This window comes from Salvelinus alpinus, chromosome 8 (genome assembly GCF_045679555.1).
Source record: "Salvelinus alpinus chromosome 8, SLU_Salpinus.1, whole genome shotgun sequence".
Lineage (NCBI taxonomy): Eukaryota > Metazoa > Chordata > Actinopteri > Salmoniformes > Salmonidae > Salvelinus > Salvelinus alpinus.
The window spans coordinates 21,659,076-21,681,459 of record NC_092093.1 but is presented as its reverse complement, the minus strand read 5'-3'; the positions used below and the strand labels follow the sequence as shown (position 1 = coordinate 21,681,459).

At 43.7% G+C, this 22,384-nt stretch overlaps 1 protein-coding gene across 3 annotated transcripts in view; it reads left to right on the top strand.

The window, feature by feature from the left end:
- atad2b (ATPase family AAA domain containing 2B) overlaps window positions 1–22,384 on the top strand; it is a 136,208-nt gene that overhangs the window by 12,080 nt on the left and 101,744 nt on the right. For all 3 annotated transcript variants that reach the window (XM_071412969.1, XM_071412968.1, XM_071412970.1), the window contains exons 9-19: window positions 9–110; window positions 3,431–3,658; window positions 3,874–4,048; window positions 6,449–6,537; window positions 6,697–6,856; window positions 8,638–8,728; window positions 10,407–10,518; window positions 10,796–10,995; window positions 12,267–12,408; window positions 12,784–12,970; window positions 13,081–13,266. In XM_071412969.1, coding sequence (XP_071269070.1) covers window positions 9–110; window positions 3,431–3,658; window positions 3,874–4,048; window positions 6,449–6,537; window positions 6,697–6,856; window positions 8,638–8,728; window positions 10,407–10,518; window positions 10,796–10,995; window positions 12,267–12,408; window positions 12,784–12,970; window positions 13,081–13,266 — 1,672 coding nt within the window. The remainder of the gene's footprint in view (window positions 1–8; window positions 111–3,430; window positions 3,659–3,873; window positions 4,049–6,448; window positions 6,538–6,696; window positions 6,857–8,637; window positions 8,729–10,406; window positions 10,519–10,795; window positions 10,996–12,266; window positions 12,409–12,783; window positions 12,971–13,080; window positions 13,267–22,384) is intronic.

Sequence of the window (22,384 nt, the reverse complement as noted above, 5' to 3'; positions counted from 1 at the left end):
TGGTCCAGAGTGAAGAAGCATGCCATTCACAGTAGCGACACCACGTCGTCGTCTGACGAGGAGAGATTTGAGAGGAGGAAAAGCAAGAGCATGACCCGGGCCAGGAACAGGTGAATACCCCTCTTTCTCTGTCACTCACCTGGTGGATTTTGATATTAGATACAATTCATAAGTGGCTTTTCACTAGTTCACAGCACTTTCCATTCACCACCCATACTGTATGTACATAGGGTGGGGATACATAGGGCTGTGGCGGTCATGAAATTCTGTCAGCTGGTTATTGTCATGCAAAAGACTGCCGGTCTCACTGTAATTGATTGTTAATTAACATAAACATGTATAGCATAACCAGGCCTCCACACATACAAGCTGCTGATGTGCGTCATCTACAAAAGAAGTCTAAATCAATGTAATATATATCATCACTACAAATCCATTATTTATTTTAGACAGGTCTAAAGAAACATGATAAGAAGAAAATGTATTTCAGAAGAACAGAATGAGTTGGCCTACTGTATGTTATCTGGCTATTCTCCATGCCATCAACAGGCTTGGATATGCTTAAGTCCTGTGTCATAATTGTATTTATCATTTTATAGTAAGATGAACAACTTTAGTTGTGAATGATACAAACCTTAGAATCTCTTAAATCAAAACATATATGGGCTGCATGGAGCAACCAAAAGGCTATTGATGATTTGAGAAAGAAGCAGAAAAAGCTTGTGCTCTGTTCCTTGCCTCGGGCTGCACAGCTGTGCTCTCATCAACAGATTTTTACACATCAGACTATTCTCAATTTAATCTCGTCTTCACTAATATGTCAAATTTGGTTTTGATATAGAATGGGCCATTATCACATGGACAGGGGAGGGGGAAAAGACATGTCATCTGTATGCACTCCAATAGGAATGGAGGCCGTGAGCTTTCCCGCCAGTCCGTTTTGTAGGCTACTTACTTGGGTTTTATAGCGGAGCGTAATATGACCAGCTGAGAAATAAATACAACTACACTTCACTCCGCACATCAACCACTGTTTGAGGAGTATGCTCTCGCTGCCCGATAGGTGATATTTCACCCAAACTCTGTGTGCCATGGGCTCTCCAACCTTGTTCCTGTAGCTACCCAGTCCTTCGCTACTATAGCCTATTTTAAGATGTCTTTGAAACATAATGGCTCTAGCCTTTGAGTGTGTACTGGAATATTATACATACTGGATGGACTGATTACCTTATGCTCCAAAATGTCTATCCATGAGTCTCGGAGAGAACGTATAGTCCTAGGGCTAGGTGATGCTGTTGGTTCATTGATGGTGTAGGGCAGCTTACAGTTAGCCAACAAATAGTGAATTTGTATTTGATTTTGAATATTCTAGTAATAGGAATTTGTTTTCTATTTTCATGATTAATTGAGTAACACATTAGCTATACAGAATATCTCACTACCACGTGTTTCCATCTCCTCCTCACTCTCCTTTATTCCTTTCTAGAGCGCACAGACAGGCTGTCAACAGTTTAGTGAAATGTGTTTTGTTGCAGAAACATGAGAATATCGATGTTCCCAAACAGATTTCACTTGGTCCCCCCCCCCCCCCCCCCCAATTGTTTTTATTTATTTCATCTTTATTTAACCAGGTAGGCTAGTTGAGATATAAGAGGCACAGATCTGGGGAAGGGTACCAATAACATTTCTGCAGCAAGGTCCCCAAGAACACAGTAGCTTCTATCATTCTTAAATGGAAGAAGTTTGGAACCACCAAGACTCTTCCTAGAGCTGTCCGCCCAGCCAAACTGAGCAATCAGGAGAGAAGGGCCTTGGTCAGGGAGATGACCAAGAACCTGATGTTCACTGAGCCCTCCAGAGATCCTCTGTGGAGATGGTTGTCCTTCTGGAAGGTTCTTCCGTCTCTGCAGTACTCCATAATCAGGCCTTTATGGTAGTGGAATGGTATGGAAGCCACTCCTCAGTAAAAGGCGTATGACAGCCTGCTTGGAGTTTGCCAAAAGGCACCTAAAGACTCTCAGACCATGAGAAACAATATTCCCTGGTATGATGAAACCAAGACTGAACTCTTTGGTCTGAATGCCAAGAGTCACGTCTGGAGGAAACCTGGCACCATCTCTACGTTGAAGCATGGTGGTGGCGGCAGCATGCTGTGGGGATGTTTTTCAGCGGCAGGGACTGGGAGACTAGTCAGGATCGAGGGAAAGATGACTGGAGCAAAGTACAGAAATTTTTGATGAAAACCTGCTCCAGAGCATTCGGTGCCTCAGACTGGGGATAAGTTCACCGTCCAAAAGGACAATGACCCTAAGTACACAGCCAAGACAACGCAGGAGTGGCTTCGGGTTATATCTCTGAATGTCCTTGAGTGGCCCATCCAGAGCCCGGACTTATGACAAGCTTGTGTCATACCCAAGAAGACTCGAGGCTGCCAAAGGTGCTTAAACAAAGTACTGAGTAAAGGGTCTGAATACTTATGTAAATGTGATATTTCAGTTTTTTTTTAATTGTAATACCTTTTTTGGCTTTGTCATTATGGGATATTGTGTGTATATTTGATTTGGGGGAGAAACACTATTTAATCCATTTTAGAATAAGTCTGTAATGTAACATGTGGAAAAAGTAAATGGTTCTGAATACTTTCTGAATGCACTGTATTCTAAATATAGTATGTGTGAAATTAGTTTTGATTTAGAATGGACCATTATCATGCACCTTTCTTGGAACGGGCATGGGGAAAAATATATAATGAAGGGAGGACGCATTTCCCGTGGCTCCATTTTCATGCCAGCCAGGCAGGCTTATACCCCTGTTGTAAAGCTAAGTAATGTGCTTAATATTAGGTATATAGATAGATATAGTAGGCCTAGCCTATAGAAATGTTGTGCAACATGAGCTCATGGGCTGTCATGAAGTCTTTGATTAGATTTTCAATTACATTTGCATTGATGTCAGAGTGATTAGAGGGACAATAAAGCACTGAGTACCAGGCAGTTAGCAATTTTGGTAGGCTACTAATGACCATCAGCAGTATCAGAGCTTGGAGAAGCCTAATTACCGGGACTAAACGGTCACAGGGAATTTGACTGCCATCATGACTCGTGACCGCCGGTGTGGCAGTAATACGACCACTCTAACACTCCTAGTGATATACAGCAGCCGTTATGCACCAGAAAGCTCACAGCAATAATATATTTATAATATAGGCAATTTAGCAGACGCTTTTATCCAAAGTGACTTAGTCATGCGCGCATACATTTTCCTATGGGCGGTCCCGGGGATTGAACCCACTATCCTGGCGTTCCAAGTGCCATGCTCAACGAACTGAGCTACAAAGGACCACAGCACATCGACTGTCCTTCACCGGTCTATCAGTGTTGAGCTGCAGATACATCTGGAAGCACAGTGCTAACACTTGTTATTTGTAAAGGTGTCTGCCTATGAACTTGCGAGCAGAGGACCTGGCCAGTGGGGTACTGAGGGACAGGGCCAAGGTGGGAGCTAGCCTCGCTGATGTGGACCCCATGAATCTGGACACCTCAGTGAAGTTTGAAAGCGTAGGAGGGCTGTCCAACCACATCCAGTCCCTGAAAGAGATGGTGGTCTTCCCTCTCCTCTACCCAGAGGTTTTCGAGAGGTTCAAGATTCAGCCACCAAGGTAAAGAGCAAAGCCACCTGTAAACTCGCATTATTCATGTTCAGACATATCAAGCATGTATCCTTCTTTGTTTGCCATTTCTAACTGTTATTTACTTTCAACAAGCCAGATGAGGGAAAAACTGAAGAGTCACAATGTGTAGGTCCTCAGTCAATAAAAGTGAGACTTGTTATTTACCTCTCTGTCTCTCGCTCTTTCTGCCCCCCCCCTTACAGAGGGTGTCTGTTCTACGGCCCACCAGGTACAGGAAAGACCCTAGTAGCACGGGCTTTGGCCAACGAGTCTAGTCAAGGTGACAAGAAAGTGTCTTTCTTCATGAGGAAGGGAGCTGACTGCCTCAGCAAGTGGGTCGGTGAATCAGAACGACAGCTACGCCTGCTCTTCGACCAGGTGAGCTTGAGCCAAGGCTTATCAGTTTGACAGCATCAGGGACTTTATTTCATTAATTACCTGTGTGTTTCTAGTGTGCTTACCAAAACACTGTCTGTTTAGGCTAGCTGATGCACCTCTAGTCCAGAGTAGAGGTCTTCAATTGGACCTGTTCTGAAATGGACCTAGGGCTTTCCCACCCGGTCCCGATATGCATCATTTAATAAAACAATATATAGAGACCCCTCCCGAACGGATCCGAAGACAACTAGACCCGTTCCATAAAGACCTGGTTGGAACCAGACTCTATGAAAGTGAAGAAAGCAGCAGAAAAGTAATTATTTAATGCTACTTTATTAACCAGAGCTGCTAAAGTACGAGATGAGGGAGAGAGGAGCAGCTTTAGCAGGCGGGGAGAGGCTGTACTGTGAGCGAGTGACGGCAACCAACCAAGCTGACTCGCGCAATAGCAGACTAATAACTGCCACAGTTAGGCTATTTAGAATCCAATATGATTACATAGAACCCGTCTTGATTGCATCAAACTGGGAGAAGCTAGCTAAAATTAGCTAGCTAGGCTAACTGAGGCTGCAGTGCATGCACTTTCTCATCCTACAGTTACAAATAACTCCACTCTTCTGAGAAGACTTTCCACTAGATGTTGGAACGTTGCTGTGGGGACTTGCTTCCATTCAGCCACGACCGTTAGTGAGGTCGGGCACTGATGTTGGACGATTAGACCTGGCTCGCAGTCGGCATTCCAATTCATTCCATAGGTGTTCGATTGGGTTGAGGTCAGGGCTCTGTGCAGGCCAGTCATCTTCTTCCACACCGATCTCGACATCTGTGCAGGCCAGTCAAGTTCTTCCACACTGATCTCGACAAACTATTTCTGTATGGACCTCACTTTGTGCACAGGGGCATTTACTTTTTTTTTTTTATATATATTTTTTTTAACCTTTATTTATACAGGTTTTTCCTCATAGAGAACATCTCTTTTCCAAGAGAGACCTGGTCCAATAGCAGCCGGGGAACAACGTTTCAGACAAAACAACTTACATACATAAACACAACATTAAACAAAACTATAGACACACATACAGTACAACAATTACATATTATGTAAAGAAAACACGAAAGTTTTGACTAAAACAGCTGTCCTAAAGACAATTACACTCTTCTATGATATCTATACATCGAAAGTGTTTAAACTCCACCAACGAAACTAGATCATCAAATTAGGTTGAAACAGGAATGCTGAAACAGGAAAGAACCTTCCCCAAACTGTTGCTGCAAAATTGGAAGCACATGAAAAAGCACCCGAACCATGAAAAACATCCCCAGACCATTATTCCTCCTCCACCAATCTTTACAGTTGCCACCGCACTATGCATTGGGGGATGTAGCTTTCTCCTGGCATCCGCCAAAACTAGATTAGTTCGTCGGACAGCCAGATGGCGAAGCGTGATTCATCACTCCAGAGAACGTGTTTCCGTTTCTCCAGAGTCCAATGGCGGCGAGCTTTACACCACTCCAGCTGACGCTTGGCATTGCGTATGGTGATCTTAGGCTTGTGTGCAGCTGCTCGGCCATGAAAACCCATTTCATGAAGCTCCGGACTAACAGTTATTGTGCTGAGATTGCTTTGAGGCAATTTTGGAACTCTGTAGTGAGTGTTGCAACCGAGGACAGACGATTCTGTGAGCTTGTGTGGCATACCACTTCGCGGCTGAGCCGTTGTTGCTCCTAGAAGTTTCCACTTCACAATAACAGCACTTACAGATGACCGGGGCAGCTCAAGCAGGGCCGAAATTTCACGAACTGACTTGTTGGAAAGGTGGCATCCTATGACGGTGCCATGTTCAAAGTAACTGAGCTCTTCAGTAAGGCCATTCTACTGCCAATGTTTGTCTATGGAGATTGAATGGCTGTGTGCTCAATTTTTATACACCTGTCAGCAGCGGGTGTGGCTGATGTAGCCAAATCCACTAATTTGAACGGGTGTCTTCATACTTTGGTATATAAAGTGTATCGCCTTTTGCAACACACGTAGCGAGGCTCTGACTGTAGCCTATTCGGCTTTGATTGGCCATCAACAAGCTACACGCTCCACTCGTGAAAAGCAGAGCAGCAGCATAATTTATAAAATTTTCTCTACTGCAGTAGTCGCGTTCTGATCTGTATGGGCTTTTCCGGAAAAGTCAGTTAAAACTACGCTTACCCGTGACAATCCATATCAGATCCGACCCAGACCGTGACATTATTTAGAATTCTGGATCTGGACCTGCTGGTTTCCGGGTCTCGGCCATTCGGGTACAGGTGGATCCGTGAAGACCTCTAGTCCAGTGTGTTGTTACTTTGTGAGAGTTGTTAGACTTTCGTGATTATTGTATTAAGGTTGTCTGTTCCTCTCTCTTCTAGGCGTACCTGATGAGGCCTTCCATAATCTTCTTTGATGAGATAGACGGGCTGGCCCCAGTGCGCTCCAGCAGACAGGACCAGATACACAGGTACTATTTGACGCAGGAGTAGCAGTTGGGTTTAGTAGTCTCCATTTGATGATGGTCTCTGATAATCAATAATGAAAGTGAGTGATCAGTTTTTACTATGGTTTGACCATAATCTCTCCCCTCTCTCCCTCACTATCCCTCTTTCCTCTCCTCCTCCAGCTCCATAGTGTCCACTTTGCTGGCGTTGATGGATGGTCTGGACAGCCGAGGGGAAATCGTGGTGATCGGTGCTACCAATAGACTGGACTCCATAGACCCTGCTCTACGGAGGCCTGGACGCTTTGACAGGGAGTTCCTCTTCAACCTGCCTGACAAGAAGGTGAGGGAGTGGGGTAGTTAACAATTTCAACACACCTGCCAATATGAATCATGTATAGGATTATGGCACAATGAATACACTATGTTGGTGATGTGTTGGTACTGTAATCCCAATCAGTGAATACACTATGTTGGTGCTGTGTTGATACTGTAATCCCAATCATTTAAAGTATGTCTATGGATGTTATAGTATGTTTTTTGGAGTTTTGTCCTTGTTAAGATAGTGTCATGCTTGTTTGTGTGTGTGTGTTCCAGCCGCTGCTCTGTGTGTATGTACTCCACACATTAGTCCCAGTTTAGTGTATCTGTGTGACTGTGTGCCAGTCCCAGCCCAGCGGTGCATAGCAATCAGTCGACCTCAGCAGAGACACACACACTAGGGTTGGGCGATATTACGACGATGATTGTCGACATCGTGATGTGATAGACGATGGTTTAGCCTACTTGAACTTGGCTGGTGCCCTGCAGTAAAGAACAGAGTCTCGCAGCACAGCAGGGCAGCACAGCAGGGCAGCACACAAGTGACATTGAGTAATTTATTTTCCTATTACCATTTGCTATAGCCTATTTCAATAAATATGTGATACAGAACATGAGAGGAATGTAGGCCAGATAGTGGAGAATTCCACCAAAGCAGCGCAAAATGTCGATCTGTCAGATGGATGGGGATTAGGCTATAGGCTAAAACTATAAAAAAAAACGAGTTAAGATGTGTCCATTATATATATTGTGTTTAGCTTCTATTTTTATTTTACCTCGCCTATATTCCCTTCTCTCTCTCCATTCCATAGGCTATGACTATGACTGAAGGCTACACTTCATTTTATGTATGGCTTTCTCCTGGTCGAACAATGAATGTAACGGAGTTCCATCTCAGTTATTTGAAGCCTGTAAACTGTAAGGAGCCAGGAGACTAATAATGAGACATCAAATAATATCAATATCCTATAGAAAAATCTAATGACAAGTTTAATCTTAAGGAAGATGTGATCTTGCGGGCATGGAAAATCCCTCCATGCGAGGCTGAAAACCAGATGGCTAATAACCCATGCTCATTTCGCCTACTGGCCTCATACTAACTTTACGACAAGTTTAAGTTACGAACTGTAGTTTATATGCCAAATATTCTAGCCTACGAAGGTGTTGTCCTGAAATTGTGGATTACAAGAATGAAATTCTATACAGCCTAGCCATAGGCTATTCTCAATCACAGCTTTACGGTAGGTAGAACAAACAGTATTATTTATTTTTCTGTTATTTTGAGGCAAATAAAGCAATTATTATCCAGTTGTGAAGCCTGTAGACTGCTTCTATCCAGCCAAGGATGTCACTACGGTAGGACGGCCCATTCTTCACTGCTCCATCACAGCGCCACACACACACACACACACACACACACACACACACACACACACACACACGCACACTAACCTGCTCCATGCTGATGCTCCTCCACCAGAAAGGACCATCTCTGCTCAGGCTTTCAACAACAGTATCTTTCGTCATGATTCGTCCAGTTGCATTCGATTACCCACTATAGCCCATCTGTCGTTTTAGTAAAAAAAAAAAAATGGGTTGACCAATAGGGGGCGATAACATCACATTGTTTTATGGTTACATACGTCAACATTTTGTACACACACACACACAGGGAGACAGCTGGCAGAGAGACCAAAAACCCACTGTGGTGTGAGCAGGGTGGTTTTTGTTATTTATTAAATGGTTTCTTTATCCCTGTATTTCCCTCTCCTTCGGTCTTTGTCTTTTTCTCTCTGTTCCTAGGCCCGAAGGCAAATCCTTGAGATCCACACTCGGGACTGGAACCCCAGACTGGCTGAGCAGTTTGTGGATGAGCTGGCTGAGAAATGTGTTGGTAAGAGAGATTGACTTATATTAGGTTTATTAACGTTTACAACTTTTACGTACTCTACCGTTCAAAAGTTTCGGGTCACTTATACATTGCCTTGTTTTCCATGAAAACCTACATGAAATGAGTTGCAAAATGAATAGGAATTATAGTCAAGACGTTGACAAGGTTATAAATAATGATTTTTAATTGAAATAATTGTCCTTCAAACTTTGCTTTCGTCAAAGAATCCTCCATTTGCAGCAACTACAGCTTTGCAGACCTTTGGCATTCTAGTTGTCAATTTGTTGAGGTAATCTGAAGAGATTTCACCCCATGCTTCCTGAAGCACCTCCCACAAACTGGATTAGCTTGATGGGCACTTACGTACCATATGGTCAAGCTGTTCCCACAACAGCTCAATAGGGTTGAGGTCCAGTGACTGCTGGCCACTCCATTATAGACAGAATACCAGCTGACTGCTTCTTCGCTAAATAGTTCTTGCATAGTTTGGAGCTGTGCTTTGGGTCATTGTCTTGTTGTAGGAGGAAATTGGCTCCAATTAAGCGCCGTCCACAGGGTATGGCATGGCGTTGCAAAATGGAGTGATAGCCTTCCTTCCTCAAGATCCCTTTTACCCTGTACAAATCTCTCACTTTACCACCACCAAAGCACCCCCAGACCATCACATTGCCTCCGCCATGCTTGACAGATGGCGTCAAGCAGTCCTCCAGATTCTTTTCGTTTTTTTTCTGCGTCTCACGAATGTTCTTTGTGATCCGAAAACCTCAAACTTAGATTTGTCTGTCCATAACTTTTTTCCAATCTTCCTCTGTCCAGTGTCTGTGTTATTTTGCCCATCTTAATCGTTTATTTTTATTGGCCAGTCTGATATATGGCTTTTTCTTTGCAACTCTGCCTAGAAGGCTAGAAGCCCAGCATCCCGTAGTCACCTCTTCACTGTTGCTGTTGAGACTGGTGTTTTGCGGGTACTATTTAATGAAGCTGCCAGTTGAGGACTTGCGAGGCGTCTGTTTCTCAAACTAGACACTAATGTATTTGTCCTCTTGCTCAGTTGTGCACCGGGGCCTCCCACTCTTTCTATACTGGTTAAAGCCAGTTTGCGCTGTTCTGTGAAGGGAGATCTTCAGTTTCTTGGGAATTTCTCGCATGGAATCGCCTTAATTTCTCAGAACAAGAATAGTCTGACAAGTTTCAGAAGAAAGTACTTTGTTTCTGGCCATTTTGAGCCTGTAATCGAACCCACAAATGCTGATGCTCCAGATTAAAGAAGGCCAGTTTTATTTCTTCTTTAATTAGAACGACAGTTTTCAGCTGTGCTAACATAATTGCAAAAGGGTTTTCTAATGATCAATTAGCCTTTTTAAAATGATACACTTGGATTAGCTAACACAATGTGCTATTGTAACACATGAGTGATGGTTGCTGATAATGGGCCTCTGTATGCCTATGTAGATATTCTGTAAAACATCAGCCGTTTCCAGCTACAACAGTCATTTACAACATTAAAAATGTCTACCCTGTATTTCTAATCAATTTGATGTTATTTTAATGGACACACAATTTTTGCTTTAATTTCAAAAACAAGGACATTTCTAAGTGACCCCAAACTTTTGAACGGTAGTGTAGATGTTTAGTTTACTTCCTTTTCGGTTCTTTCATTTACTCCACTCCCTTGCTCCAGGTTACTGCGGTGCCGACATCAAAGCACTTTGCACAGAGACGGCCCTGGCGGCGCTGCGGCGGCGCTACCCCCAGATCTACGGCAGCAGTGTTAAGCTGCAGCTGGATGTCAGGTATCCATGGAGAGGAGGACACTGAAAGTCCATATTAATGGACTGGAATCCATCGTCTTGTCTGCATGGGGCCAATCCTAACTTCCACTTAAGTTTAATTTCCATGTAGTCTCCCATTGACATCAAAGCATGGTTAATACACAATTTGAATGAAGTGGAGAATTAGAATTAGAATTTTAGAAAAGTTTGAATTCTCCCCTAAATCTGTATGATCTGCTGACACTGAATTTCCATTCTGGATCAAGTATTCATTTATTGATCTATCTGTCTCTATCAGTACCATCGTGCTGGGGCCTGGGGACTTCAGCCGCGCCCTGCGGACTATAGTCCCAGCCTCCCAGAGAGCCCAGGCCCCTCCAGGCCGAGCCCTGGCCCCAAACATACGCCCCCTACTGGCCAACACACTGGACACAGTGCTGGAGGTCCTGCTCCGAGTCTTCCCCCATGCAGAATCACAGCACAGGGAGAGTAGAGGAGGTACGGGATCGCTCTTTCTGTCCGTCTGGGGATTGCTCTTTCTGTTCGTCTCTCTTTTTGCTCCCTATTTTGCTCTCCTTCCCCCCCCCCGCGCTCTCTCTCTCTCTCTCTCACTCACTCACTCACTCACTCACTCACTCACTCACTCACTCACTCACTCACTCACTCACTCACTCACTCACTCACTCACTCACTCACTCACTCACTCACTCACACACACACCATATCTGCTGGGAGTTGTACCATCTCATGCTTCTTTTAATAACTTCCATTTACCACTCCACCGTCCTCCCTAATAAACCATGATGTCTCTACTAATAAGACTAGAGCTTTCTCTAGTTTTTTCCCCCCTTGCTGTAGCAATTTCTGCTCAATGGGTTGTTAATAGAAGTTATTTTAAATTGGAAGGACTTAAACATTTTTGTGGAAATTTTATAAAACACATCTGGCTTTTACCTGTGGGATCGTCTGAGACCAGCCACCTGGACAGCTGATGAAACTGGGTTTTGCACAACCAAAGAATTTCTGCACAAACTGTCAGAAATCGTCTCATGGAAGCTCATCTGCGTGCTTGTTGTCCTCACCAGGGTCTTGACCTGATTGCAGCTCGGGGTCGTAACCGACTTCAGTGGCCGAATGCTTATCTCCGATGGCCACTGGCACGCTGGAGAAGTGTGCTCTTCACAGATGAATCCCAGTTTCAACTGTACCCGGCAGATGGCAGACAGCATGTATGGCGTCGTGTGGTCGAGCGGTTTGCTGATGTCAATGTTGTGAACAGAGTGCCCCGTGGTGGGGTTATGGTATGGGCAGGCATAAGCTAAGGACAACGAACACAATTGCATTTTATTGTTGGCAATTTGAATGCACAGAGATCCTGAGGCCCATTTGTCGTGACATTCATCCACCGCCATCACATCAAGTTTCAGCATAATAATGCACGGCCCCATGTTGCAAGGATCTGTACATAAGTCCTGGAAGCGGAAAATGTCCCAGTTCTTCCATGGCCTGCATACTCACCAGACATGTCACCCATTGAGCAGGTTTGGGATGCTCTGGATCGACATATACGACAACGTGTTCCAGTTTCCGACAATATCCAGCAACTTCGCACAGCCATTGACGAGGAGTGGGACAACATTCCGCAGGCCTCAATCAACAGCCTGATCAACTCAATGCGAAGGAGTTTTCACATCTGGGTTTTCAGTTTTATTCCTAGGTGGCACACAGTTTGTTTGACAGTATTTCCTCCTGGCCTTCCTTCCTACTAGACATTGACAATCTGCTAGAGGAGGAGTTCAGTGAAGAGGAGACGGATGGAGCAGCTCCCTCCATCTACCACCTCCAGCCTGGATCCCCTAAGATGCACACACACCCCTCTACGGCACACACACCCTTCCTACACTTCACCACGTGAGTCTGACTACAGAACACACCTCTACCCCTAGCCACACACACCCCACTGTATCAGGGCATTTTAATGCCACCTTGTGGCCACAAGGCGAATGACATGAGCAAAGTCAAAGTTAAAACCATTAGTCATCCTTCAGTCCTGTCATCAATACAGGAGAGGGAAGATAAATGTTCTCTATTAGATTCACATCAATCTACTTGGTACTTTATCTGATATAGATGGCTAATATGTTTAAAGATTATGAAATATGATTATGGACATTATAGTCTAACAGTTTTTAGTTTAATCAATCAACTGGAGACTGATGGCCTATTTGGTAATGTAAGGACACATTTAAAAAAGAGAAGCTGATTCTCCTCTTCTTCTCCCTCCAGATCAGCTCTCCACCAGCCCACGTCGTACCGGCCTCGCCTGCTGCTGGCGGGTCCCCCCGGCTCGGGACAGGGTTCTCACCTGGCCCCTGCTGTGTTACACTACCTGGACAAGCTGTCTGTCCACCGTCTAGACCTGCCCACACTCTACTCTGTCAGCGCCAAGACACCTGAGGAGTCCTGCGCTCAGGTAACACACACACCTCTACATATATAAACACACACACACACACACTCATACAGATCGCAAATATGTATATCGCAAATGTATGATGTTTGGCTGTTGTGTGTGTCCGTCAGGTGTTCTGTGAGGCGCGTCGGAGCGTGCCCAGTGTGGTGTTCATGCCGCACATCTGTGATTGGTGGGATTCGGTTAGCGACACTGTAAAGAACACCTTTCTTTCTCTGCTCCAGGACGTCCCCTCTTTCACCCCCCTCCTCATCCTCGCCACCACAGAGACCTGCTACACACAGCTACCACAGGAGGTAGGCTAAACACACCAGGGTTTCTGTTAGCCGGTAATAGCCAGCTTTTGGCCGATTTTAAAATAAAATAAAAGGAAAAGCCGATAAATAAAATCTGGCACAAGCGAATTGCCCAGGAAAATAAAAAAAATCCCATTGCAAAACTAGAAAAGTACATTCCAAAAGAAAATGTTGTGCTTGTTTTAAAGTATTTATGAAAATGTTAATGTTTTAATGTTTGCAGCTGAAATGGTTAAAGAGTGATAGCATTTAAAATGTTTACCACTGTGTCCTTATTTTTTGGTCTTTTGATCCATTACATTTTACACAAATAACCACTGTTTATAGTTTAAATGTTAAGAATGTGAAGTTATGATAGCCTGAACATGAGGAAGTTGGTTTGGTCTCTAGCTTGAACGGTTCAATAGTTACTTTTGGTGAGTTATTTAATGCTATTTTATGCAAATGTATATAGTTATTATGGATGTGACAAATGGAAAACATTTTACTGTTTAAACAGACTTTTAAAAAAAATCGTTTTTCCATTTAAAATGATAAGTAAAAATTATAACAATTCACAATGCAGAATAATAGTCCTATTACGTATGTATCACCGCTAGGGCCGGGCAATGGAATTATGTCTACTGCGACCCTTTACAGAGAGAGAACGCAGCTACAGTAGCATGTCAATAATTGATAACTTTTCAGACAACAATAGTTTAAAAAAAGTAGCGCATTAGAAGCGTCTACCTTTTCAGACAGTAGAATTGTGCTCCTGGTTATAGTGTTCTATTGTTTCCCTGACACCAACAAATGTTGCTGCCTGATGTCCTGCAGTGTTGTTTATGCTATATTTTATGGTAGGGTAGCAATATTTGCTTTCTTTGTACTAAATGCCTCGGTAAGTTGTGATATTTAACAAACTTTACTGTACTTTTTTAAAGAAAGAGTGGTCTGCGTGCAGGCAGCTTGCAGGCTAGGATTGATAGTTCTGGTCGCCTAGTGATGGAAGTTAGTTACTTTACAGACAAGTGAAATGAAAAAGGCGTAGTGTAGCCTACCCTAACAGACAAATAACATTCCCAACATCAGCGCCCGACCTCACTAATGCTCTTGTGCTGAATGGAAGCTAGTCCCCGGAGTAATGTACCAACATCTAGTGGAAAGCCTTCCCAGAAGAGTGGAGGCTGTTTTAGCAGCAAAGGGGGGGGACTCCATATTAATGCCCATGATTTTGGAGTGAGATGTTCGATGAACAGGTGTCCACATACTTCTGGTCATGTAGAGTATCTAATCAATAGAAGATGGAATTTTGAAATTACAAAATTAAAGGAGAAGGATTTAAAATCGTTCGTTCAAAAAGTATACATGTTATCAAATCCTTTTACAAGCAATCTAAACAGGGGCAGTCTGAACATCTCAACGTTGGTTTGGAGTTGATCGCTTAAATGGTGAAAGTTTGTGGGCGTTTTTTTGCCATTTAAATTAGTTATGTTTATCACACGCGCACAGCATACAGATACAGAACCTATAAGCGAAACATCTGACAGACAGTGTGAGAGCTACTGCTACGGTTCTGTAACAGTTTAGTAGTTGCTGCTGGAGTGAAACGTGCTTTTATAAGCCCAATCATTGCGTAGAAATTTTAAATGCAATGGCGTGTTAAAGTTTTTTGAAGGCCATGATTTAAAAATAGCAATTTTTATTTTTCAACTGGTAATTTGAAGCATGCTTCCCATTCGCCATTCAAGTGCATATAGGCTTCAGCGCGTCACACCACTTTGCAATGGCCTGGAGGCAGTAAGCATTTTGAAAACATAGACTTGATTATTTGAAACCTGAACGTTTCCCTTCATATTGTGAGGCATGTCTTACCTTGCTTCAAAGTAGCCTAGCCAAATATCCGACCAATTATTTTATAAACACTTCCATTTGCCATTTGAAACCAGTAGGCCTAGCCTATTTCTTTCATTGTCCAGTAGCCAAAGGCACAACCCTAGTCATTAGCAAGTCGTATTAGTTGTTGCATCTTTAGTTCTCCCCTCTTTCAAAATTTCTAATGGATATTTTCATCTCTGTCACTCATGTGCAGTGTGCTTTTGACAATGGTGTTTTCCTGCTAATTGCATTACGGACCAACATTTGCATTGTGTGCATTGCTGTGCTTATAATGTGAATAAATAATTTATCATAATTTTAAGCTAAACATTGATGTTGCATCAGCTTCATTGCTTAAAAAAAAAATATGTGTGTGTGTAAAATATGTCCCGGATTCTGTTTCAAATAGCCCATTTCTTATTCGCACAGAACGACAAGCTGACCAATAAAATAGGTCAACTTTTCTACTACGGGGGATAGTTGATTGACTTGGGCTAGTGATTTTGCTCTTCGTTACCCATTTTGTTGGCTGAGGAAAAGTAAATGCAGTTTTTCTAACATCTTCAAAGTGCGCATCGGAATTTGGTAAGAAAGACGCACATCGTTACATCCTCAAGTTGCATGTTCTGTTAAGACGAATTACCATAATCTAAATGTGATTCCTGTTATCCTAAACACCGTGGGTGGACACCCTAATCAGGTTATGAATTACCATAATCTAAATGTGATTTCTGTCATCCTAAACACCGTGGGTGGACACCCTAATCAGGTTATGCACCCAATGGGTCAGACACATTTCTAAAATGTCCATTAAATTAAAATACTGCCCGGCACCACATTTTTCCTTGCACACACACACTTCGTGTTCATCATATTTTCACTTCACCACTCGCTTTCCCCCAATCTCGTTATCTCCGTCTCTCTGTCATCGTGTTTTCTCTGCTACCGCACGGCAAGCGGTACTGGAGCGCCAAGTCTAGGACCAAAAGGCTCCTCAACAGCTTCTACCTCCAAGCCATTACACTGCTGAACAATTCATAAAAATCGCCACCGGACAATTTACATTGACCCCCCCCTTGTACACTGCTGCTACTTGCTGTTTGTTTGTTACCCATGCATAGTCACTTCACCCCCACCTACATGTACAGATTACCTCAACTAGCCTGTTCCCCCACACACTGACTCGGTACTGGTGCCCCCTGTATATAGCCTCATTATTCTTATTGTGTTACTTTTTATTTTAGCCTACTTGGTAAATATTTTCTTCTTGAACTGCACTGTTGGTTAAGGGCTTGTAAGTAAGCATTTCACGGTAAAGTCTACACTTGTTGTGGCAAATAAAGTTAGATTTGATCCTGCATCTATCATTCTCTTTTCCCACTATACATAGTGCCAGCTCCTGAGTTAGTTCACTCATGAGAGAGAGATCTTCTTGCTAGTCAAACAACAGAAGGATATATACAGTTGAAGTCGGAAGTTTACATACACCTTAGCCAAATACATTTAAACTCAGTTTTTCACAATTCCTGACATTTAAGTCTTGTAAAAATTCCCCGTCTTAGGTCAGTTAGGATCACCACATCATTTTAAGAATGTGAAATGTCAGAATAATAGTATAGAGAGTGATTTATTTAAGCTTTTATTTATTTCATCACATTCCCAGTGGGTCAGAAGTTTATACACTCAATTAGTATTTGGTAGCATTGACTTTAAATTGTTTAACTTGGGTCAAACGTTTCAGGTAGCCTTCCACAAGCTTCCCACATTAATTTGGGTGAATTTTGGCCCATTCCTCCTGACAGAGCTGGTGTAACTGAGTCAGGTTTGTAGGCCTCCTTGCTCGCACATGCTTTTTCAGTTCTGCCCACACATTTTCTATAGCATTGAGGTCAGGGCTTTGTGATGGCCACTGCAATACTTTGACTTTGTTGTCCTTTAGCCATTTTGCTACAACTTTGGAAGTATGCTTGGGGTCATTGTCCATTTGGAAGACCCATTTGTGACCAAGCTTTAACTTCCTGACTGATGTCTTGAGATGTTGCTTCAATATATCCACATAATTTTCCTGCCTCATGATGCCATCTATTTTGTGAAGTGCACCAGTCCCCCCTGCAGCAAAGCACCCCCACAACATGATGCTGCCACCCCCGTGCTTCACGGTTTGGGATGGTGTTCTTCGACTTGCAAGCCTCCTCCTTTTTCCTCCAAACATAACGATGGTTATTATGGCCAAACAGTTCTATTTTTGTTTCATCAGACCAGAGGACATTTCTCCAAAAAGTACGATCTTTGTCCCCATGTGCAGTTGCAAACCGTAGTCTGGCTTTTTTATGGCAGTTCTTGAGCAGTGGCTTCTTCCTTGCTGAGCGGCCTTTCTGGTTATGTCGATATAGGACTCGTTTCACTGTGGATATAGTTACTTTTGTACCCATTTCCTCCAGCATCTTCACAAGGTCCTTTGCTGCTGTTCTGGGATTGATTTGCACTTTTCGCACCAACGTACGTTCATCTCTAGGAGCCAGAACGCGTCTCCTTCCTGAGCAGTATGACAGCTGCGTGGTCCCATGGTGTTTATACTGCATACTATTGTTTGTACAGATGAACGTGTTACCTTCAGGCGTTTGGATGAACCTGACTTGTGGAGGTCTACAACTTTTTTTCTGAGGTCTTGGCTTATTTCTTTTGATTTTCCCATGATGTCAAGCAAAGAGGCACTGAGTTTGAAGGTAGGCCTTGAAATACATCCACAGGTACACCTCCAATTGACTCAAATTATGTCAATTAGCATATCAGAAGCTTCTAAAGCCATGACATCATTTTCTGGAATCTTCCAAGCTGTTTAAAGGCACAGTCAACTTAGTGTATGTAAACTTCTGACCTGCTGGAATTGTGATTAAGTGAAATAATTTGTCTGTAAACAATTGTTGGAAAAATTACTTGTCATGCACAAAGTAGATGTCCTAACCGACTTGCCAAAACTATAGTTTGTTAACAAAAAATTTGTGGAGTGGTTGAAAAACAAGTTTTAATGATTCCAACCTGAGTGTATGTAAACTTCTGACTTCAACTGTATGTATATAATTACATCTGGGGGTTGGCAGCCCATATCTTCACCCCTTGGTACATGCTATCTAGAGCTCTCAGCAGTTGGCCCTACATGCCCTCCTGCTCTACGCGGGGTGTTGCAGAGGGAAGTGTTTGTCGGTCTCACTATGGTCAACTCATTAGCATTGGGGAACCTGGTCTGTTGGATAAATGGATTTTCTATCTGTCTCTTGTTTTCTCCTATTCTCTCACTCTTCCTCACTCACATAAAACCTGTAACTCTAACCATTGGGGGGGAACACAAAACGGGTGTTTTTTGTCGGGGTCCCGATTGCAGTGGGGTCAATAAAAACAAAACATTTGTTTATTATTGTATGGGACAATATACAATATATTGGGAAAGATACTTTGAAAAAAAAACTTGACGAAATGTATTTATTGTTTCTCTTAATTTTGATGCGATGAAAATGTAATTAATTTAAGGTTATTTGTTGATGTAAAAAATCAAAATGTGCTGATTTTAGATTTTGGGTAGGGTGAGTCTCCTGTCTGTCCAAAACGTGCTTGTTGTTAGTTGGGTACAGATGGGGTTTGCTGAAGTTTGACATTTAGTCTCTCTCCTTCCATGGGGTGTGTTCTGGCACTGGGTTCTGATATTCTCGGGGTGTGTTCTGGCACTGGGTTCTGATATTCTCGGGGTGTGTTCTGGCACTGGGTTCTGATATTCTCGGGGTGTGTTCTGGCACTGGGTTCTGATATTCTCGGGGTGTGTTCTGGCACACATTGGTGACCGCTATCCTCACAGCACCTCTCTTTGACAGGGTTTTTTGTCCCAACACAACACCACCACCACTCTTACAGTACCAGTCTGGAAGAGGGAGAGAGCGATGGGCAGGGAGAGTGCGACAGAGGGGGAAGGCAGGCGGTCCCAGCTGCCAGTCTCCCCAGCACAATCCATGCCCACGTAAACAGCATCTGGGCTGCAGCTAGGAGTAGGACTGGATGAGCTGGAGTTGGTGATGGTAGTTTCTGGGGGTTGGTAGTTAGGGGCTGGTTGGGGTGTCTGAGGCTGAAAGAGTGCCTTAAAGCTAGGATAGAGGTGGGTAAATGTGCAGGTAGTTGGAGAAGGTTGGAGGTTAAAGGGGCTTGTAGGGGGTCTTTGTGCCTGATCAGAGTGACTCATTGCTGGGCTTCAGAGGCAGAGCGAGTTCCTGTGTGTGGTCCGGAGGTCTGTCAGTGTTGTCATATTTTTTTATTTATTTTTTTTATCTTTTTTTTAATTTAAATTTTCTCCCCTTTTCTCCCCAATTTTCGTGGTATCCAATCGCTAATAATTACTATCTTGTGTCATCGCTACAACTCCCGTACGGGCTCGGGAGAGACGAAGGTCGAAAGCCATGCGTCCTCCGAAGCACAACCCAACCAAGCCGCACTGCTTCTTAACACAGCGCGCCTCCAACCCGGAAGTCAGCCGCACCAATGTGTCGGAGGAAACACCGTGCACCTGGCCCCCTTGGTTAGCGCGCACTGCGCCCGGCCCGCCACAGGAGTCGCTGGAGCGCGATGAGACAAGGATATCCCTACCGGCCAAACCCTCCCTAACCCGGACGACGCTAGCCCAATTGTGCGTCGCCCCACGGACCTCCCGGTCGCGGCCGGTTGCGACAGAGCCTGGGCGCGAACCCAGAGACTCTGGTGGCGCAGCTAGCACTGCGATGCAGTGCCCTAGACCACTGCGCCACCCGGGAGGCCGCGTTGTCATACTTCTGTAGAATCATCCATGTCCCCAACACACACACACACACACACACACACACACACACACACACTAATCCCCCACCCGTCACTTTGACAAACTGTATCCCAACTAGTAATGAGAGGGGAAAGTAATCCCCCTCCCTTTTTCTGCTGGTCTTTTAGCTGGTGGTGAGGCCATAATCAAGCTGCAATTCAATGGAGCATTTGAACACAGAAATGCGCCCACACACTCCACGATACCTAATCAATTCCTCTCCAACTGTATTGTTCATTTCTCTTTTAAAAATGTGTTTATCGATCGATTCATGTCTGTCTCTTGAGTGGCAGCTCTCTCTTGTTCACTACAGAAAAGGGGTGGAGGGGGGGGGGAGAGAAGCGAGCGGGGAGAAAGCTGGAGGAGCAGAGGGAGAGAAATACCATTTTCTATTTTAGCAGACCAAAGGGTTTGTTATTCTTCCAGAGCAGCAGAGGCTTGGCTGCTGCTGTGTGCCACTGATCCTCAGCCAGGTAGACCTCTCCTCTCTCCATCCCTCTGTTCATCCCTTTCTCCGCTCTCCCTCCACACATCCCTGCATACTCCACGGCCTTCCTTGGTCAGGCTGGAGTAAAATCATTACCTTGTGTGTTCTGCAGACAGAAGCTCCCCTACTGTCTTTCTCCCTAACACACCTCCGTCCATCCCTTTCTCTCTACCTCCCTCTTCCTTTCTCTTCCATCCCGCATTTTCTCCTTCCCCCACCAAGAAGTCTCTGGCCAAGAGATGGGGAAAGAAAGGAGAAGAGGGAGAGAAAACAAACTTGAGAAAGAGAGGGAATGAATGTGAGAGACAGGAAGATATGGTAGGAAGTGAACAGCAGGCTGTGGAATAGAAGCTGTGTAAGCCCAACCTCTCAGGGTATTCTGCACAGTGATTGGATGACAAGCTCTTTAAAACACATTCTCGACATGGAAGTCGAGGGTTGTGTACTATACTGTCGGTTAACTAATTCCTGAGACCTGAAGACCCATTAACGGCTAGGCTTTAGCTCAGTTGGCTGACTGGCTTTCAACACCAGGTTGGAAACTTAAGCTGACCACTGAAGGGTCATTGCCTTTTGGCCCAGTAGTTGTCTGTCTGTACTGTTAGTCTTGTTGAGTCAGTATATTTACTAACCTTCCGAAACCCACTCTGAAGTACTTGTACAAACAATTTGATTTCTCCAAAAGCCTCTGATCCCAACTTATGAATACTGCATTCCTAAAAACAACATCTTTTGATGGGTAGACTGAGACATGTACACACCAATGGAGCCGGGATGTGGGCTTCTCTCTCTACCTACCTACTCAACATTTAACTCCAGGTAACAGACAGAAAGTTGAAGAGACTAAAATGGACAAGTTAGGACAACCTGAATAAAGCACAAACATGAAGTTGTTGCCCTGATGCCAGTTAGTATAACCATTAACAAACACTAGACATTGACTTAAACTAGCTGAAGCAGAACCAGACAAACTAAAGGCACACAGCAAAAGTGGTGTACAAGACAAGTCCAGGGCCCGGTTTCCCATAAAGCATCTTAAGGCTAAGTTCATTGTTAGAACCTTCGTAGGAACATAGTTAAATCTCCAAGCTGTTTCCCAAAACCATCGTTTATAACGTTGCACTTGAAAACATTCTGAATCTAACGCCTGCCTCAGACCACTCGTAGAACATCTAAGTGGGTCGTTAGATATTTGTTTTGTCCTCCTCGTCACTTTATACACACAGAATTGTGTGAGAATCTCTGTTACAGAGAATCTCTCTAACTGCCAATAACTTGAGAACGAAGTGGACTACAAATACAAAGTTGCTAATGTCTTTGCAATTGATACGAACAAGCAACATATAAAAAGATGCTTCAAATGAAAATTGACATGACTGCATTAAAATATAAACAGTAGGCTATAGGCCTATTTCAATCGTATTGAAGACATTTCATGTTCAATCAATTGATTTCTATGTTGCTACTGTCTGTAATTTGACTCAATATATTTCATGGTGTAGCCTAACATGAGCAATGATGTGCCAAATTGGTGATTTAGGGCATTTTTATTGGGTAAGCACTAGAATAAGCCACCTCAACATTTGCAGACGTAGGTGGTAGTATCTCTCTTGGATCTGATCCGTAGTCAGTATTGTGAAATCATTCTAATGTTAAGATTTTATTAGAGAAAGCTGATCTATCAGTATGGACACATGCTCCAAGGACGCACTTAGCGACCGTTCTCTGTGTTGTTTTGGGAAACGCATGTTACATCTTCGGCTGTTGTAGGAAAGATGCATCGTTAGAACTTAAGCTTACTAGTGTTTTATCAGTCAACCGGGCCCTGTTCTGTTGACTTGTCTAACACACACGCGCACACGCACACACACAGCAGCGGTCTTGTTGTAGCAGCTAGACAGACTGACAAGCTAACATTGACGGTCAATATCAAAAAC